Consider the following 22,233-nt stretch of genomic DNA (forward strand, 5'->3'; position numbering starts at 1 on the left):
AAATACCAATGTTTGGCAGGTCCTGCATGCGGAACACTAAAGTGCATGGGTGTCTGTAGCCGGGCAGACCTACATGGGAATTGGTAGCCTAGCATATGGAAATCCAGCCACTATGAATGTTCTGCTCTTCAAAGGGGTTGTAGCATTTGGCAGGCAGCTAGTTCATAGAAAAACTTTGGCACTTATTTTATATTATTTTATTTTTACAATTTAAACTCTAAGTACCAACACCAACAATCAGACACTGAAACAGATTGGTGCACCGAAAGGAAAGTATAGGTTATCCTTCATTTGCTTGATATATATGAAGGATGAACACATCGAAAACACTCACAGAATGACCTCAGGTGATCGGATATTTAAATATTGCATTTGCTTGAAAAATAAAAATTGCTCACTCCTATTCTTCAAACAATTAGACATTTTGAAACTGGTGTTGAGAAAATAATTTGCTAGTAATGGAAATTCCTCAGATTTTTTAATGCATAACTAAATTGGACTACAATCCACAATTGGAATTTCCACTGGCTTTGGGATAGTGTGGTTGCGGACAATCCTTCTGTGGTTCCTTCTGTTTGGAAAACTTTGAATTATCATCAAACTTGGCTGATGAGGGGTGATGGCCCAAAATCTGTCCCAGGCTGCTTGTTTCTGGACCAGGGAGGACCTGGCTTGGCAGTTTGGGCTAGACTGTTCCAATCAGGAACAGGGTCAAGGCTGTTTTGCATATGGCTGGGTCTAAAGTGGGGTGGCATGGTGAACAAAAGAACGATGGATTTAATACAGATCTCTTGACTGGGGGTTAATGTTTGATTCGCTTTGCATTCCGTCCATCATCTGTGTGTCTTTTGGAAGATCTCCACAGGCATTCCAATGCAGCGTGTACATGGCTATGATGTGACTTGCTGTGGCTATTCCTTGCTGTGCTTAATACATCAATCATGAAGTCTTGTCCTGATGGTCAGAGAAATCCACTGAACAAATTCTAATGGCACAACTTATTTTCCCCTGTCTCCTACTAAAACACAAGAAAGTACACATGGAAGTCCAATAATGTAGAAACCACTGGTGCCACCAAAGTAATCGCATGGTCAGGCGTAATCCATTGTAAAAGTGCAATGTTGCATTTGTTACTTCACTTGACTAGAGTAATGTGGAAACTAACACAATTCATGCTCGTCATTTTCAAATATTGTTCAGGCAATCTCAAGAATTCCGAATAAACTGGAAAAAAATAATCAAGCAACAAAGAGAAGTGGAAGAAAAGGAATTTAGGAAAAAATTCAAGGTAAGAAAAGTTTGAACCTATATGTCCATCATTGCTTGAGCTCCCGGTGAGGAAAAACAGTTGTTTCTCAGAGCTCCCAATATTAGTGAAGTAATGGAATTGAGGCGATAAAGTGGTTGCCACAACCGCATAAAAGCATGTTGGACAGATTTTAACCTGAATTGGGCGTGGCAGAAGAGATTCTATTTTACAATTGGCAAATGTTTATTGTTCTATAATATAAATGTGAGCTATTTTTTTATTTGGGATGTTTTAAAGGGATGGACAACTGGCCTTACGCATATATTTAACATTTTCTGCTGAGTGCGTGGTTTGTCTTTGATCTTACCGGGCTAATGAGAGTGTTCTGAAAAGGTGGTTTGGGTATTCTCTTTTGAACATACTTTCATGCATGGGCGGTTGGCGTGTGCTTCTGTGGTTGTATCTGTAGTGTTCTGATAGGAGCTTGGGTTCACTGAAGTCTTATAGATTTATTGAGAGGGGGTGGCTTGCTTCACTGCTATGAATGTGTTGAGAGTGTTCAAAAGAGGAGGAGAAGGAAGTTTAAATCTTCTAGTATGGATGTACTGAGAGTGTTTCAGTGAGTGGATGGGTTGGCATTTCTCTTATGGCTGAACTGAGAGTTTTCTGATGAACGCGTGGTCTGGCTGTGCTCTTCTACATTTATTGAGTATTCTGATCACAGAGTTGTTTAACTACGCTGTTATAGATGTACTCAGAGTTTTCCGATGAGCAGGTGGTTTGACTGTGTTATGATCCATATATTAAGAGTTCTTATCACCAGGTGTCCCAACTACACTCTTATGGGGGTTTTGAGAGTGTACTGATGCGCAGGTGGTTTGCTGTCCAATTATCCATATAATGAGTGTCCTCATCATCGGGTGTTCCAACTGAACTATTATGGAGGTATTGAGAGTTTTTCTGATGCGCAGGGGTTTTCACTGTGCTGTTCTACATAGATTGACGGTTCTCATCACCGGATGTTCCAATTCCACTCTTATGGAGGTATTGAGAGTTTTCTGATGAGCAAGTGGTCTGATTGTGCTATTACACATATATTGAGTGTCCTCCTCACTGGGTATCCCAACAACACTCTTATGGAGGTATTCAGAGTTTCTCATGGACGAGTGGTTAGACTGTAATTTTCTACCTATATTGAGCATTCTGATCAGAGAGTTGTTTAACTATGCTGTTATAGATGAACTCAGAGTTTTCTGATGAGCAGGTAGTTTGACTGTGTATTTTACATCTATTAAGAGTTCTCATCACCGGGTGTTTCAACTGCACTTTTATGGATGTATTGAGAGTTTTCTAAAAAGGCGGGTGGTTTGACTGTGCTATTATACATATATTGAGTGTTCTCCTCACTGAGTATTCCAATCAAACTCTTATTGTAGTATTGAGAGGTTTCTGACGAGCAGGTGGTTTGACTGTGCTCTTCGACCCCTATTGAGCATTCTGATCAGAGAGTTGTTTAACTACGCTGTTATAGATGTACTCAGAGTTTTCTGATGAGCAGGTAGTTTGACTGTGTTATTATACATATATTAAGAGTTCTCATCACCGGGTGTTCCAACCCACTTTTATGGAGGTATTGAGAGTTTTCTAATGAGCGGGTGGTTTGATTGTGCTATTATACATATATGGAGTGTTCTCATCACTTAGTGTTCCAACTAAACTATTATGGAGGTATTGAGAGTTTTTCGGATGCAAAGGGGGTTTGACTTTGCTGTTCTACATATATTGAGTGTCCTCATCCCCGCGTGTTCCAACTGCACTCTTATGGAGGTATTGAGAGTTCTCTGATGAGCAGGTGGTTTGACTGTGTTATTATAGAGATATTGTGTTTTCATCACCGGCTGTTCCACCTCCACTCTTATGGAGGTATTAAAGGTATTTCTGATGAGTGGGTGGTTTGACTGTGCTGTTCTACTTATATTGAGTGTTCCCATCACTGGGTGTTCAAACTCTGCTCTTATGGCTGTATTGTGGGTTTTTCTGATGAGCAGGTGGTTTGAATGTGCTGTTCTACATATAATGGGTGTTCTCATCACCGGGTCTTCCAACTACACTGTTAAGGAGGTATTGAGAGTTTTTCTGATGAGCGGGTGGTTTAAATGTGCTGTTCTCCATATAATGGGTGTTCTCATCACCGGGTGTTCCAACTTCGCTCTTATGGAGGTATCAAAAGTGTTCTAATGAGGGGGTGTTTTGACGGTGCCGTTCTATATATATTGAGTGTTCTCATCAACAGGTAGTTTAAATATCCTCTTATAGTTGTGTTGAGAGTATTCTGATGAGCAGATGGTTCAACCGTCCTCTTCTACATATACTGAAAGTGTTGTTATCAGGGGATGTTCAAACTATACTCTTATGGAGGTATTACATGAGTTCTGATGAGTTGGTGGTTTGACTACCCTCAAAGGTATTGAGAGCTCTCAGATGAGCAGATAGTATTTTTGTTTTCCTGTGGATGTACAGAGAGGGGTGTTATGAGCAGGAGGTTTGCCTGTGCTCTTAGCCATGTATTGAAAGTGCTGTGATGGGTGGGTAGTTTGTCTGTGCTCTTGCTGTTATATCACTGAAGAACTGGTGGTGTTGCTCTTATGGTTATAATTAAACCTGCAAAGTTGCAAAGTTTTTCAAGTTTCCAGACTCTACATGCTATGCAAACATTCCCAAGATCGTATGGTTTCTAGTCAAATTGCATTAAAAATATGTCAATTGTTGTGCTTTATAAAATGTGTTAATTTGCTTGCAAACAATTCCTTGTAGGAGAATTCAGCCTCCAAATGCCTTACAAAATGTATATTTCACCCATTCCTAATTGTGAGTGTTCTAAAGCCTTCGACAATATGCCTTAAGGAATTGCTGTCATTTAATTTTACTTCAGGCCCTCGGAGAGAATCTGACCTAACGTTTTGAGTCTAAGGTGCAAAATACAAGAGGGTTGATGTTTTCTGACTGCTAGTTAAACCCCTGTTTGCCCAGGTCGGAATTACAAGTTGGGTGGTATTTACCGCATCCGGTAATTACCGGTGCATTCACTATCTTACCCTTCATTACATTTCTGCAGGTCAAACATGCCCCAATTTAACAGCAGAAAAGTGTATGGCTTTTACCGTACCTTGCGGATTTTAGTACGACTAGCATCAAAATCTGCATGTTATTCCCCAGATACTCATAATAGGTGCTTTTTATCATACCAGATCACCAACCTACCCCAATGTGTTATTATTGAGCCAGTGCAATAAAAAACACATGGATTCTGATAAACTCAGAATCAGGGTTAAGTCGCGGAGGGAGCACTAGGTATACATTATCAGCTTGAAAATGACATATACATGGGTCACAAGACTAGGTCAGTGGGACTACATTGCCCTCAAGGGGTCTATCTAACATGACTTCGCAATCTAAGCTATTAAACCAGAAGCAGTTCTACTACTTCCGGTGGGATACACAGTCCTGTTATTTCAAACGGTTGCCCTGGTTACAGGCAGTGGGTGGATTCTAAGATCATCCACTTACATATAGTACTGCGGAAACTGTATTTAATTACCTGTACCAAACGCTGTCATGAAGCCTTTAAACAGAACGGGCATATATATATAATTTTTTTGTGCAACGCAGAACCATATTTTTTTTAATGACCTGCTGCTGGAGTCACACCCTCCGCTAATGCACAGACATGCTGCCTAGTGCTAATCACAACCTCTCCACCATGGACCCATGGGTATGAGCATATCCTTCCAGTAAAAAATCTTATGCCTCGACAAATTCATTAACATTCCACACATTGCAGTATGGAACGTTTGAAGAAATTAAAACATTTGTCCTTCTCAAAACCTGCTTCAAAGATGTGTTATTTGGACCAAAAACTATGGATGCTTGAGTTGACCCACTACAGTGTTGTCCCCTTGATGGAAAGTGGTGGAAAGCAGTGCAAAGCACTATTTGATTGGAGAAAAGGCGAAGTTCCCTTTGCAATATCTTTTGAGTTGGAAAGTGAACACCCTTGCAAGAGTGTGAACAAATTTGCATCATTTTGCATGTCTTTGCACCGGTGTATACCCTTTGTAAATCTGGTCCAGTGTGTGATGGGGAAGACCCTCGAGGTACACCTTTTCGTCTAAGATGTATAGATACCATTATAATGGGTAGATAGCTGTGTTGGATAAAGGATTAGAACCATTCTAAAATCTTGGACCTTATTCTAAGTGCTTCGGTACCCGCCTGGTAGCTCTGCTCTTCCCTAGTTATCAATTCTGCACTTGATATCAAATCAAAGCCAACAGAGGTATCACAGAATTACAAGTGGGACCGGGAGAGTTATAATTACGGAATTACAATGGGATTCTAGGTCTCATGTCTCCTGTAAAGCCTTATTCCCCTCCAGAGATTCACTCGGTGATATGAAAAGGGTCATAATATTATGCGGGCAGCTAAGTGTTGCTAAGGGCTCCATCGAATAAACAGGTACCCGGAAATCAAGGTCTCTTTCTTGGATTAGATTTACTGTCAACCAGTGCTTGGTTGGAATGTTGTGATCTACCATACATAGACTGTTAAGATGTCAGTGGTAATCAATGCTGCAAGGCAGTCTTCATCTCAGGATGATAATAAGATTCTCTCTGATGTTTGCTGGTGCAGTCTCTGTGACTTTATGGGGTTCAAAGAGTGATAGTCGTCATTGAGTTTGTCATGTTGACTAGATCATTCAATGGTTGTCTAGTTACTTGCATGAGATATGGGTGGTTAACTAAATAGCAATAGTTGGATAAGCCCTTTAACACAGTGGTAACCAAAGTCCAGATGGGGGTGTTAACAGTATACGTACACCTTGGAAGAGGGATGTATTTGTCAGCGCCATGAAGCAGGGAGAATGTTTTGAAATTAAAGAAAAGGTTCATTGTTGCGTGGGATATACATTGGGTTCAAAAATCATGCAAGATAATTGCTAGGGGTTTGTTTGAAGAATAAATGGTCCCTGCATATCTTTCTGTTCAAACCAGTCTCCAGCGATAACAACAATCTTTGAAAATTAATTACATTTCCAGAATTTCGCACAACATATATAATCTCAAATTTTGTAGGCATAATACAAATTTCCTAAACATTATGTAGGACTTATAAGACATCACCCCAAACTGCATATATCTGAAGTGTAATTTCAAAAACAAGTCATTAGACAGATACAGAGTTTGAAAAAGCATCAAACACTGGCGCTATATCACCAATAAACAATTTTACCACAGACTCAAATTCTAAGCAATACTACCACCTACCTTCTGGCAGCGTCCACCATACTTGCCGCAGATATTGTTTGAATAGGAAAGCGGTGAAATGTCTTAGATCATTAATTGAAGTATTGACTCCTTGTTCAGAAAAGAAGACAATCAACATCCCCATGTAACCTTTCCCAATTTCCACCAATGATATAAGGAACAAGGGTGATCACAATAGGGGAATACTGTTTCCCAGCTACACCATCTCTTGACCTCACCTATAGGCATACACAATTTTTTGTGATATTGGGTTGGCTGGGTGTGCTCAGCGTAGACACAATGGATGGATGCTGTGTAGCAATTTTCACAAGGAAACTTGAAAATCACTTTAATATTTCTGGTAACCACAGCCATTGCCTCAACTGGACCTAGGGAGGTCAGGTGGGTGTGTTAAAGGATTTATTTTACCTCATAGATTTGTGTTCTTATTTATACCTTCTAAGGATTTCCAATGTAGAGGCATTTAAACTAGGATCATATGATCAAAATAGAGAATTTTGTCAAGTTGTTTGTCTGGCTTTGCATTACTGTCCCAAGCAGAAGGGACCATGAAAACAGTGGAAGGCTCATAAAGTCAACACTTTCTACAGGTTTCGCACCTCGCACTTCTTTTAGACCTTCAGCAGCATATAGAAAGTTGTTGAGGGGCCTTGATAGGAGATCAACCCTCTGCTCTTATTAAGTGTTAATGGATGAGTGACTTAGTATAAAATGAACTCATGCGCTTTATTGACATTTTGTTGCAGTTTGAGGGTGAAATTAAGGTGTTGAGTCGAATGATGGTTGATCCAAACGCCATTATCAAGAAATGTGGAAAAGAGGATTTACCGCACAAAAGAGGAGATTTTCTTGATGTGATCCAATATACAAGTCATGACAAATACTTGTGCCGCAACATAAGATGGAAATGTACGTAAAAGATTATATTTTATGAAACTCTTTTACTGTAAAGAAAATGTATTTACTGTATTGCTGCGCGTCAATTTAGTGTTCCCATTTAAATGGATAATGCACACAAACATTCTGTCCAGTGCCACTAGAAACAGGTTACTCCATGGTGTTTTCTGTGCTAATAGGCATTTGCCACATTTGCCACATAAACCTCCATCTTCTGCCTAATATATAGTTTAGAAAAAATGTTTTGAGCACTCATGACCTAAATATATTAAAATTTCTGCTCTTGGCATATCAAATATTTGCAGACCCGTTCAAAAATGTTCGAAAAGTTATTTGCTCACCTTTTAAACGCTGACTGCTGTACTCAAACAAACAAAGGGGCAGATTTACAAGCCCCTTGTGCCACTATTGCATCATTTTTCCCATATTATAAATGACGCAAAAGTGGTGCAAAGGGCTTGTAAATCTGCCCCAAAGTGACAAATTTGCCCAGGTAGCCTGAATATTAGCATTTGATGTGCTGAAGAAATAGCTAGTGTGTAAAGTTGACACAAAAGCATAAGTTACTGAAAAGTATTTCAGAAAAGGTAGCAATAATAATACCTCCCCATTAATATGTTGGTTCACTATTGATAAAAATTTAGGTTTAGACCGCACACACAGCTGTCAAAGCTCCAGTTATTTCCAGGGGGAATTTAAACTTCAGAACTAAGTTATATCTCTTTTTACATGTTGAAGTCTTGACGAAAAGTCCTTCTTAGTGAGACACTTAGGGCCTGATTAAAAGTTTAGGTGATACTCTATTATACCTTATTTACCAGGTGTGATAAATAACACTTATTACGAGTTTGTGAGGAATATATGCATATTTTGGTGTTTAACGCACCAAAATCCGCATGGTATGGTAAATACTGTACGATTTTCCTTGGTAAATGTTGGCAGGTCAGATTTGCCACCTTTTTCCTACTTTTGCCAGTCTTTCTTGACACTATTAAATGCACAATTTGGGTATAAAAACCATTGTGGCAGGCTGATGAATGAAGAAGCTTAAGTAGGTGACAAATGAAAGGTAAAGGGGAAGGGGAAGCCACCATGTCATGTCACACTGTCAAATATATAATGTCATAATGGATGCATGATACCACTTCATAACCACTAGCTTTTGGTATAAACGAACGTCCTTGAGTTCAATTAACTACTTAGATTGGAAATAATGCCATTTGATGGCTTTGCTTGTACATGTAGCTTGTGCACAGTAGCATTCTTCGCAGTAGGGAAACATGAGTGGCCTTATTTATGAGACCATTGCCGCCTTTGTGTCACTTTTTTGTGATGCTACGGCGGCGTAAACATTGCACTACACTGCGCCATAGTTGCAAAGTGACTTATCTAGGCAGATGCGTCACTTTATAAACTCTGTGCATTATATCTGCGTCAGGTATAATGCATGCAGGGTGGGCATCTCCTGTAAAAAAGGCTTGTAGAAGTGGCAAAGAGATATCTATGAGATTTCACTGCTCCCTTTTTACGAGTGCACTGCGTCAAATCCTTACACCTGCTTCACAGCAGGTGTAAGGACTTACGCAGGTGCTTTTGCATGGAACTCGCCCACTCTCCACCAATGCGTCATTACTGCTCCACCAGATATTTCAGGATTCCTTGATGTATCTAGTTAATCCTTGCGACATGGAGCGCTGTACTGTAAATACAGCGCATCCAAGGTGTCGCAAGGAGGGCGCAATGAAAAGTGTTGCATCGCTGTTTTCAACCAGCGAATCAACACTTTCCATAAATGAGGCCCTCGGTGTTCTAATTTCTCATGCCCATGTGGCAGTGCAATCTGATTGATTATGTGTTTTTATGAAAATTGTTGTGGGTCAGATTCCCAATATTTTGCTACATCTTAGTTGTGCTTCGGTGTGTAGAAATTGGTTTCAAATATTAAGCCTGATTGCCAGAATTTGGATTTTTGAACACATATACTCACTAATGGTATTCACCGCTTTGCAAAGTTTATGTGTAGTGAGTTTTCCGGCGTAGCAAGTTTAGATTTCGAGGTGGAACTATGACTATTCCATGGAAAGCCGAGCAGATGAGGTCATAGGGAAGATGGTGTAATTTAATGAGCATGCGCATAGGTGAAATGATGGAATTTGAATATAACAACCAACATCTTATTAACTGATTTCCCAACTTTAGTACTAAAAAGAAGATCCAGTAACCCTCTTCATCCACATCAAATTCTTTGTCAGTTTATTCCACCAATTCAGCTCTAGCCTTACTATAATTCAAATCCCTCCACTTGACAATTCCCGTATCCCAGATAACTCGAACCATACCAAATTCTCCTCAATGTAAAATCCACTCTGCTACCCAAATTATAGGAAACGAACCAAAAGGAAAAAAAGCCGAATGAAGGGCATGGAATAAAAATAAAAATAATGATGATACTAAGGTGTAAAAATATAATTCGGCATGCAACACATATAGCTTTTCTTTGGAAAATCCATGATTTAAATGCAGGGCACCAGAATAAGAGAACTGTTTTCTGTTGATTTTGCATAATAGCTACAAAACTAACCATAACAAATCATCTAGAAATATAAGCAGTTACATTTGTCTTAAATTATTTATGGTCAGATTTATTGTGTTATGTATGCTTTTATTTACTGTAATCTGGGGTTAATAAATCTGGCAAAATGTAATGTCCCCCATTACTTCAGTTGTATTTCCTCTGTCCAGTAGATATAATATACTCTGCCTTCTTTCTCTTGCAGTTGGGTATGTTCCTAAGAGGTCCCTCTTATCGATGTAAGTATTTCTACTATTTTCAGTTTCAACATATATACCTTTAAGTTCCAAGTTCAAGAGATAGGTGCTGCTCTGGATAATGAAAATAGCGTAAGAGGTCATGCAAGACTGCCCTCGAGATCATATCCTTCTCTATGTTTTATACTGAAGATAGGGCTTTAGGTGGCATGATCAGGCAGACGCGATAGTGACTGCCATTCTCCTGGCGCTGTGAGCTTTCGTTTTTCATGGCCATCACTGGTTGCCCGAAACCAGAAGGATCTGGGTTATGCTCCTACTGGCAAGAAGCCACATTGAAAAGTACTTGTGATCAACAGATGAAGTCTGCATCATCCCATTTCCAATAACATAGGCTGCAATGATGTAGACACAAAGGAGAGACTCAAGTTCTTGACAACAGCGGGCTAGTGTTGCTGAAGTGTTTGCAGTATCCCAAGTGGTGAGGGGAGACCCTAGCTGCTCCTGAAGTTAAGACACAAAAGAGCTGGGTGAAGTAGCTGCAAATGATGGAAATGGGTTTATCTACAGCACTGTTTTTCAAATATAAAATAAGGTTAATTACTTTCGAAGAAGTGTCCGCATTGCATTATCTTCCAATTTCTCTATGCTGAAGCCCAAGTTGGAGATAAAAAGAGATTCTAGCAAGACTACACAATGAAATATTATGCGCAAAATGTTTTTATTTTCTCTAGAGCAAAGGAACCATTACCCTTCATACTCACGTACAGGTCTCCCGTACTTGCCTAATCCGTCATTCAAAATGGCAGCCTATAAATTTGCGTCTAGCACTTTATTTACAGAAATCTATTGAATAACAGTAGATCATAGCAGGAACATAGCAGGAAACCATAGTCCATCAACGCAAAATGACTCACTAGAAGTGGTAGTTCTTTGATGCTGTATTACGCAAAGTCCTTTAATGATGATTTGAACGGAGGCTTTTTTCACATTTTTATAATCTTCATACCTAAGCTCTGCTAGACATTTTATACAACACTATTGAATTCAATACTTCTATGTACAAACTCCAACATTCCACAAAACAATGTTCATGCTGACCTCTTTTATCATAAATAAAAGTAGGCCATAATGGGAATTAAATACTTTGCAATACCATTACACCATGCTTAGTAATTCACGAGTGAAGGCTGAATGCAAATTGCCACCACTGCTGTAGCCTGATTTCTCTGAAGCATTGTCCTAAAATCTGAACCTTAGATTTATCCTAAATCCAATGTATTTAATGGATTCAAAATTAAATGGAGAGAGTTTGTACAACTTTAGAATTAGAAGCTATCAGTCAGAGTTCTGAAATAACAAATTCAAATCCTGTTGAAAGGTATTGCAATACCTCATGTATATACCTTTGATGCAGTCTGGACTAAAATATGATTTATCAGTTTAATTTTGGGGTGTGGTTTGGTAATTTTATGGATGGCAACATCCACAAAAGTTGGCTTATTCATTTATAAACTATTTTAGACAACGAATTATTGTGTAAATTAATGTATGGGAAACTGCAAAACATTTGTGAACAAATAACTAACTGAATTCATGTTTTCTTTACTATTTTAGAGAAAAAGATGTCTATGACGATGTTGGAATATTTGGTATGTTTAAAAAATAACTATGTACAGTGTTATTTAGTGATTGTGCCAAATAGCTTTACAGATATTCAAGTTTTAGTAACATGTCTAGATATACTTTAGTTCAGTAGTTCTTATCATTTTGACCTTGGTGGACCCCCACTTAATCATTACTGGAATCCAGGGACCCCCACTGAATGATTATTGGAATCCCGAGACCCCCACTGAGTCAGTACTGGAAGCTGGAGACCCCAGCTTAAGCAATCTCAATAATTTGAACTACAAATGAACACACACATGATGAAATATTTTATTTGATTCACAAACAAATATAAAAAAATCACAATTTTAATTTCAATGGGAGGTTGGAGCTTCTCTAAACTCAATAAAGGCAACCCATCATCCATAACATATTCAGTTTGATGCACTTGCACTGTCCCATGAATCATTCTGAGGACGCCAGCTTAATTTCTTGCCTCCAAATTTAAATTGCTTCACATTTACAGCACATTTTGAAATGTTCAATTTACCTTCTTTATTTATTTATACTTTATCTAATCTGTTAATATTATTGAACTTTCTAATCAGTCACGGACCACAGCTTAAGAACCACTGCTCTAATTAATTATAGCTTTAGGAACAAGATATTGGAGGCCAGGAAAGTACAAGAGGGGTACATTGGCCAAAGATGAGGCTCAGAATTATTAGAAGGGACCTCTATCCTGTAACAGGATATATGTCATTGACAACCTATTGAGGTAAGGCAGTAGATGAAATAAAGTTCCTCACAACATGGACTACCGGGAAAAAAGAATTTAAGGATTTCCTGAAAATTGTCTTGAGGTGCCTATACCAAATGGGGATTCATACTGCACTGTTTGAGCCCATCTTTAATTTGACATGTTCAGATCTTCACTCAATATATTCCAAGGGATTGTTCATTGGCTTTAGCAGGGGGAGCAATGGACACAGGTGATGAAGGAACATTGCTGCTCTGTGCTGCTTTGTATGGAAGGGAGAGAGCAATACTGCACTATATTTTCAAAGATATGGCAAAGTTCACAACTCTCCTTGTTCTGGCACACTGTGGGCTGCAGAATGCCTCATGCATGGAAAGAGGAAGTAACAAGGAAAAAATAAAGATATTTCTCTTCAGTATGCAAGCCTCAGATAGGCGCACCATTTTGGCTTAAGCCCATGTTTACAAAGCTTTGTAAATATGGGTTTGCATACATAGGTGGATCAAGGGGACACCCATACTCCACCCATGTAACAGTTACCTGACACAAGGTCACACCAGGCAGCGATATGCGCTACGTTGCCCTACTTTTGTTTTCTCTTTACAAAGCTATGCAAATTGGGCTTTGTGTGAACTTGAAAATCCAAAAATAGATCCTTTGTCTGGGCTGCCACAAAATAGTTAATGCAAATCTGACACAAATTCATAGAAAACCTTGGCCTTAGGGCCTCACTAAGAGTTCCCTGTTTGGTTAGGTCAGCAGAGAAATGTCCTCCTTCTGACCTGGCCGAAGAATACCCACCATACTTACAAATCTCTACCAAGCAGACAGTCTTCACCAGCACTGCCAATGCAACAGAACTTTTCAAGGCACTGAAGTTCTGAAAAGTGGGTATTTTTTTGATTTCCTGTTTGGGTCCCAAACAGGAATTAAGTATTATTTGTCAGAACATCCACCTCAATAGGGCAGATGTCCGTCATACGATCACTGACGGCCCAGCTGGAGACAAAAGAGGAGCTCTAGTCAAAAACGTGCCACTTCCCCACCTCTAAATAAAGCAGCGAAACAGTTAGCTTGTCGAATCAGACATCTGTTTGTTTTTTGCAGCTGTCCCGCTTCCACCAAACTCTAAGTGAAGCTTGTTATGTTTATGCGTAGTATAACCTACCCATCTCAGGCATTCTTCAAGACTTATCAGTCTATGTACAATTTTCTTTTCAGAGGAATTATATGATGACATAGAATTGATAAATAAGGCGATGCCACCGGAACTTCCTAAAATGAGGTAAGAAACAACACAATTTATAAGTCATATTTGGCTAATTATAATATTACTCATAATGGGCACCGTCTGCATGTTGTAATCAGTCTAACTACTTTAGTCTAATCAGTCTAGTTCGCACTGTGGTTATACACACTTCTAACAGATAGTTTTAGTCTATGTTCTGTATCGTTAAATGCCTGAATTAATCTTTTTTCAACTGACATTTTTTTAATTTCCAAATTAATCATCAATTATTTCAGACTTTCCTTTTATTGAAAGATTTTCATTTTAGTGTGAATGATCATTTAACTGAAGACTGTATGTCTAAAAGGCACTAAAGTTGAATGATATTTGTTACGGTCCTAAACTAGAATTGTCAAATTTTGTAGATATGTTTCTAAATGCAGGAGTTCATCTTAGACTATAAATCAAGCACCTGAATGCAGTTAACTATGCATGTTGGTCTTAAAACAGCTCGCTCATTCCCCAGCATGTAGTGTGTTTTGTTTCTAGGTAAGTAGGAGTAAACCATGTGCAAATGTAGGACAAGAGCAGCCCATCTTTCTGTTCTCAATGTTTGTCTACAAACTTGCCCATGATCTTAATGTATTCCTAGATCTATGGATGTCCTGCCCTCGATGCACGCCTACATGGGCAACATGTTATGTTATAGAATTCAATGCAGCCTAGATCTGGAGAAGTACAGGATGCTAACATCAGTACATGCTCGATGCAGAGGATTCATAGTCAAATAACTAGTTCTTCTTCAGCAGATCATTGAAATCCCGTATCCTAGTCAGTATGAACATCTGAAACATTTGTATTTCTCCTGATAAATGGTTCCTCATTTTCCAGTGTCTGCCTAGGGTTTACAATGACATGCAATTACATAAAACATCTGTTACAGACACAAGTTTGTTTTGGCGATTAGGTCCCTTACCACAATGGCTTTTAGGAATTGTATTTCAATTCTGCTAATTTAACACCGTTTTTAAACAAATAAGTAATAATTTAAAAAAACATTGGATCTTATATTTGTTTAGGAAACCAAGTGAAGCTGAATTGTATGCAATGAAGCAAGCAAATGAGAAAAACCTAAAGAAATTAAAGAAAGAAGAAAAAGAGGAGAAGGACATTAAAAAAAAATTTAAGGTAAAGCAAAATAAACAAGAATGTTCTCTTGATAATTCTCATCTGGAATCACTTCATATTTATGGGATGGTTATGGAAAATTCAAAATTGAAATTGTGCGAATTCCTTGATTTTTATAGTCATTGTAAACTTGTGAATTTCAAGAGTTCTTTGATTTTTTTAAGTAAACTGTGGAAATCTAGGAATGTATATTTTTTCTGAGAGAAAAATTACCTCTAAAAAATAGATTTAGAATGAGAATTCACAAACTCATTTTTTTATGGGAATTTTTTTTACAGAGCATGTTTTGCATGGAAAGATCACAAATGAAGTAATATGAGAGTCATAAATTTCCCAACTGCATTTGAAAAGTGGTCAACCATACATACACAGCTTTGTCAGAAAAATCGTAATTCCACACAAACAACTTTGTGCATGCTCAATAACTTTATTGAATGTGATCATTCAAAATTTGCAGTCTAGCATTATTATAATTGTCTATTTCACAAAGCCTTGGCATAATATAAAAACATCACTCTATCCGGGAATAATTGAGGTAGAGTTCTTGAGCAGTCTAGACCGATCACTTTCTTCAAACATGAGACTGTTGGGATAGTGCTTTCAAGCAAAGAGGATCTGGAGTGGACAAGCAGTCACTCCAGCATGTAGCAATTTAGCAAAATATTTATTTTGTCAAACAAGGTGCAATGTTTCATTAATATTATTAAAATGGTGTAAAGCTCATAATATTACCCACCTTGTTCTCCTTTTCATTTGTCTTAATGACAAATTAGTGTCTGTTTGGATATCGGATGCTTTCAACACCACAGTTCCTTACACACTACTACTTCATGTTACTATACTTTGTATGGGGCATACCTACAGACCCATTAGTCTTTGTACTGATTCTGTTGGGTTGGCTAATGGAAGCACTTACCAGGTTCAATGGGGATGCCTGTATTTCATACTGATTCAAGATACAGCAATCTAGGACTTCCAGGTTTAGGCTTGACACCCTACCATCCAGAATCTCCAGTGGTAACTATGTTTGAACAGTAGAGATGGCATTCATCAAAGATAGTGAACAGTGCCACCTCATACAATTTAACACCGTTTTATCACAATTAGAATAGATCAATGGACTGTTCTAAACATTCATTTGAAAATAATATATTTTTATTCGTCACTTTTATTTGTATCTCTTGGTTTACATACAAAGCCTTCAGAAATAGCAACTATTATATCACAAAACAAACACACAATACAAAAACCTAAAGAAACATACAATCAAAAACCATAAAGGAACATAAAGAAAAGACAATCACTTTTTAATTATTATTACCTTTTTTTAATGTGTTCATATGCAAAACCTTTACCAAATAGCAACAAATATATCAGAATATACAAATATAATGCAGTATTAAACATAAACAATGCCGTTTAAGAAGGAGTACAAAGTATGATACAGTCTTTTGTATTTTGTAAAAAACAAATGAGGTGTCCTACTTATCAAGATTGCTAGAGGTGGGAGGAGCGAAGCTAGCAACTGAGATGGCTGCATAGACGCTCGGCTCCGTGAGCCCTCTCACCCGCGCATACATCCTGGCAACTATCCTGAGCCGTAACGGCATATTTAAGTAGGCGAAGGAAAATTTTTACTGACCGTTTGCTCCTGAGGCTTCTACGTGCGGCAGACCCGAAGAAATGTCCCCGACTGTTTTGCGGCCCTCACAGAGCTGGGACCGGGGTGTCGAGTGAGAAGAACTGCCGGCCGCGACTGTGACAACAGCGGCCATTGGTGGAGGTGAGGAGTCGGCCAGAGGGCACCGGAGGTTTGATGGGCCGATGGCGACAGTGACGACCCAGTCCATCTAGCGGAGTGCCTCATGGGGATGCGTGGCACAGCAGGATCAAGGGGAGTGCATGATATTTGGCCCCCTTTCCAGTGTTGTGTCCGGGCATAACTAAGGACTTCCCCCGGAATCGGCGGGCGGCTCCCGGGGAGCGGCAGAGATTTTGTTTAGCCCTTTGGTGGCTCTTCTCTGGGAAGCCTGCCTTGACTTTCTGGGTCCTCGCTGTGAATCCTGTTGCGCCCTGGTGTGGGGCCCGGTCCCGAGGTGATGTGAAGAAGGACGAGGCCGGATCAGCTAAGATGGCGGCTGGCACCCTCTTACGCAGACCACATCCGGATAGAAAAGCTGCCGTGCGGGAGTGTTCAGGGGTCTGGCGGCACGAGAAAAAGCCCATGTCCAAAGATATATTGGCTGCTCTAACGACCCTGCATGCGACCCTGATCCGTAACGCCCGGGACCTGGGAAGAAGGATGGCTGCCATTGTTGTCCCGCCATTCCACACGGGCACAGTTAGATCTCAAGGAAGTGCCGACGTGCCCACCTCTATGTCAGTGAAGAGTGCTCCAGCTACGCCTAGGTTTGTGGAGACGCTGGAAGACCCGGCTCATGAGATCACCTTGGACAGATCTGTAGTACATGTGAGTGACTCGTCGGGGCACATATCTAATCAGCGGCTGGGGGAACAACGCCGATCTATGTCTTGGGCTGCCCCGGCGACGTCTCAGCGCTCGCCGGATGGTGTGACTCTCTCTCCTTGGATGGTGAGACTGTGTTCCGTCTTGAGGATGTTTTCGGGGTCGATACCGACACAGTCGGATTTCCGCCATACATATTCGGCTGGGTTTTGGTTGCTGAAGTCCCATGGAGTAATAACACGGCCAGGTCTGCCCGGATCACTTGGACCCTCCACGCCGCTCTGTATGCCGATTTATAAGTGGACGTATGTTGGTACTACTGATAGAAAAGGCCAGGGGTGATACCGTCTAGGATCCAGTGGACTTATTGATGGCTGATGGTGATTTGGGGGACACTCGGCGGGGATTTTATTGACGGTGCTATCGGTGATTAATGTTTTCCATGACTATTCTGATCTTGCTTTTAGGATGTTTATTGGGAGCGGGGGCGGGGGGGGGGGCCGGGAGGCAAGATCGAGGGCCCTTCTCCACTTTATTCTTCTTTTCTTCCTTCTCCTCTTTTTCTCTATTTCGGGTCTCTTATTTAGGGCGACAGACACGCTGCTGGGGGGGGGGTAGGCCATGGCCTTCTGCAGGGGTGCAGGGTGGGGGTAGGGGGATGGGGTTTGTTAATTTGTCCGTTATTTGTTTCTATGGCCCTTTTGTCTTTCTTCCTTTTTGGTGTCGTCGTTTTTCATGTTTCCTACAGTATGTTTCATTTTGAGGGGTGGGGTGCAGCTTTGCTACGGAACGGGTTTGTGTTCACATTTATCCTGACTCGTATACCTTACCCCCAATACTTCAATTGTATTTGCACTATTTGCGGATTTCCTGATTCATGCTTGTTATTGTAGGACCATGTATGACCGTAGGGCATTGATTCTTAGTTTTTTCTTTATTGTAAAATGAACCTTCATGAATCCTGAATTTCGGCCAGTACGCTTGACTACAAGTCACATCCTGGACACTTGTTAGACCCCGGTTTCCGAGCTGCTATATTTTCCCACATTGATTTGCTGTACTTACGACTTGACTAGTGGCCGGCCGGGGTGGTTGTAGGCCCTTGCTTGTATTTGCTTGAAGTAATAATAAAGGTTCCCGAAAAATAAAATAAAAAATAAAAAGATTGCTAGAGGTACTGTCTTTGATTCACACTTAAATAAATAAAACAGTAGGAAATAAATTACCCCATAAGCATTGTTTTCAATTGGGAGGCCGGAAAAATGTTGGTGATACTTCTAGAATTCTCTAAGATATTTTTCATTTATCCCCATTACAAGTACAATCACATACAAAGTCTTGCAGCAATATCTTCCCATTCCAGACTCAAAATTTGCAACGCCTGTTAGCATAACAGTACACGGATATGGATATTATGCTAAACAGGGACCAACACAGGATGTCCACTCCACTTTGGATCCAGGGTTTTCAAAGTTACTTCGACATACGCAAATAAATCCTGATATTAGATCAAAGCATGCAAAAAAAGACAAAAAGCTCCAAAATGCATCATGAATGTTTTGTGAAATGATAGTTGCTATTTTAGCTTACAAATATGAAGATTTGTATACATCTCTTCAAAGAGCCGTGCTGATTATTGCACAATTTCATCCAGATTAATTCACATAAAAAGTAAGTATTAAAAGTAAGTACTCATGTAGACATGAAGGATCGGGTTAAACAAAAAATATCCAGAAATGTCTTGATCAACAGTCCGTACTTGGGGCCTAATGCGGGACGTTCATTAAACACCCCACAGATAATTGATGGTTCTGCCACCTCCGGTGGTGCAAAATTGACAAGGATTCCCGGTTATGCCATCAAAATCTCCTGAGTATTGAGTACTATTCGCATGGTCATTTCTCATTCTTCCTCACAGTTCCTCAGAAATTTGCTTTCAGTGCATGAATTTTCTGTGGAAACTTGCTAGATCTTCTGTAACTTCTCAGATGTCATAATTCATGAGAGGCGAGGGTCAGGGTTAGCAGGTCCTTTTGGGATTCATGGGCCTCTTGTAACAATAGCCTGAAGCTCCAGTAGGCATGGAGCAAAGCCAGTACCTGGCTTCATTTAAGCTGTTGCTTAGATGCAAAGGTAAATTGAGAAACTGAGTGCTCATATAGGCTTGTCATCTCTATACACACTGTTGGTCCTGTCAAAGATAGGGACATTGTTTACTTTTGTTGATTTTTATATTTCCAAAAACTTTAGATGGTGCTATGGTGGAACAGGCTTGCGGGGGATGAGTCTAAACATTGAAATTTAATACATAATTGCACACATACCGACTACATACCTCGACTGCCAGCAAACAGTCAAGTTAAGTAGAGGTGGAGTTACAAAATAGTAAATTCTTGCTTCTTATATATGCTTACCATAATGATATTTTGGTACTTGATACTGTGGAGTAAATATGTACACAGGTGGACATTTTCTGTGTCAATATTGTGACATACAATTGACTACAAGTGTGTCTAGAATGCAGATGTCAGATGATGGTTAAAGGCTTGTAGAAAAGATTACTTTCGGGCTGCCACCAAAGAAAATCATGAGGCATTCTCAGGCACAAAATATGTGTTGCATGCTTAATTGTACCATAGAAGTGAAAGATTTCTTCAGTTTGTTGACTTAAAAAAACTCATTTATTGAATGTCTCCTGTAGAACGGGTTTGGAAAATATTTTATAATAATTTTAATTAACATAGTGCATTTTCCTTGTTTATTTTAGAATCAACAGATCCATCTATATTTTGCAATTTCACAATTTCCCAAAAAAATTACAAAACTGTGACATTTTTAAAACATTGCAATTTTTGCAAAAGCCGTCACAAAGTAAAAAAAAAAAGGCCTGGTTCAACATTATATTGTTTTGTCCGTAAATGGAAGGTGCACACAAAAAGGAGGTAGGCCCTTGATGGGGCTGAGGGAGGGCTGGGCCCTATATAATTATAACACACAAAAGATTGCCCCCTCTCAAGTTATTTTAGATTGAGGACCAAATAAACTATTGTATTGAATCTGGTCCGGTATATTTATTTATACCTTTTAATCATGTTCTTTCATACAAAAATCATTTCAAATGGCAGAAAGAGAATACACAAAACAAACAATTACTAATAAACCTATTAAATGAACAATTGACAAAAAACATATTACGAAAATATCAAACAATAAACATCAATGTTACATCCAACAATCAATATAAATTGCAGTGCAGTAGTTTTGCAATATGTTAGATCAATTCAATGATCAAAGTTCTTTGCATAAAAAAGAATGAAATTACTACATTCAAAGAGCAAATAGAGGCATGTATCACTATTATCCTGAAACACTCTAGTTGTTGCAATTCGCTCTTGCTGGGGTAGCCGACGCGTTTCAAGTTCGGACCATGAGTGTCCAAACCATCATCAGGGCTGTGTATTATTCTGTGTGATACTGTATAGTTTAGCTTCTATCACTGGGCACAACTCTTTTCTTCAACTGTCAAGCTGGGCACTTTATTCCACAAGAAACAGTCTTGGTCTGCGCTATCTTGCGGTGCACCGGGGGGGCGGAAGAATGTCGTGTTCTTTGTTCTTGTGATCCTTCAAATCACGTGATGGTACCATTCAAGGGACTTCGTTTTTTCTTTTTCTCTTGTTCTTTGAATCCTGCCACATCTACCTGTGCCTTTAGTAGAACGAGGCGTCACCTCTCGCCTCCCATCTACCGCCCCGTCCGGGGCTGTAGGTATATAGGCCTCGCCTTCTATTTAGTGCTTGGCGGGTTCCGGTTAGGATAACAAATCTCCCGTTCTGCATACGCAGTCCACTCGTTTTCTATTCTGCTCCTTAATCGCTCCTTGCTCGATTGCGAAAACGAGCTGATGATGGTTTGGACACTCATGGTCCGAACTTGAAACGCGTCGGCTACCCCAGCAAGAGCGAATTGCAACAACTAGAGTGTTTCAGGATAATAGTGATACATGCCTCTATTTGCTCTTTGAATGTAGTAATTTCATTCTTTTTTTATGCAAAGAACTTTGATCATTGAATTGATCTAACATATTGCAAAACTACTGCACTGCAATTTATATTGATTGTTGGATGTAATATTGATGTTTATTGTTTGATATTTTCGCAATATGTTTTTTTGTCAATTGTTCATTTAATAGGTTTGTTAGTAATTGTTTGTTTTGTGTATTCTCTTTCTGCCATTTGAAATGATTTTTGTATGAAAGAACATGATTAAAAGGTATAAATAAATATACCGGACCAGATTCAATACAATAGTTTATTTGGTCCTCAATCTAAAATAACTTGAGAGGGGGCAATCTTTTGTGTGTTACGTAAATGGAAGGTGGGCAGAAAATATGTGTTTTCTATTTTTTTCTTCTCCCGTGACTCCATCAAAAGCATCTTAAAGTGGTGGAACTTATGTCCAAAAATCTGAAAGCAGGCCTGTTATTAGAGGCAAAAGTCTGCAGTGGACAGTGAGCTGGGTTGTCAACTTCTTGGCCTCCTTTGGCAGCCATACTCCTGCAGGCAACTCTTTTCCTCCACACCCCTCATCAGGTCCTCATCGATACTTCTGCTTTCCATACAGTACCAGTTCTTCTGCGTTCCTCCTGCCTCTTTTCTCGCCCCACCCTCCCCTGTGCCCCTCTTTCTCCTGCCCCGTCCTCCTGTACTACCATTTATTTGTACCCCTTTCTTGTGGCCACTC

The 22,233-nt window shown here is 39.6% G+C and overlaps 1 protein-coding gene across 1 annotated transcript in view; it reads left to right on the plus strand.

The window, feature by feature from the left end:
- Positions 1-22,233, plus strand: part of LOC147673429 (uncharacterized) — a 138,941-nt gene that overhangs the window by 105,172 nt on the left and 11,536 nt on the right. Inside the window, exons 6-11 of the mRNA XM_086947291.1 lie at positions 1,201-1,288; positions 7,320-7,482; positions 10,248-10,281; positions 11,857-11,891; positions 13,829-13,892; positions 14,915-15,023. Of these exons, the coding sequence (XP_086803417.1) occupies positions 1,201-1,288; positions 7,320-7,482; positions 10,248-10,281; positions 11,857-11,891; positions 13,829-13,892; positions 14,915-15,023 (493 nt within the window). The remainder of the gene's footprint in view (positions 1-1,200; positions 1,289-7,319; positions 7,483-10,247; positions 10,282-11,856; positions 11,892-13,828; positions 13,893-14,914; positions 15,024-22,233) is intronic.

Source organism: Lissotriton vulgaris, chromosome 12, assembly GCF_964263255.1.
Source record: "Lissotriton vulgaris chromosome 12, aLisVul1.2, whole genome shotgun sequence".
In the NCBI taxonomy this organism is placed as follows: domain Eukaryota; kingdom Metazoa; phylum Chordata; class Amphibia; order Caudata; family Salamandridae; genus Lissotriton; species Lissotriton vulgaris.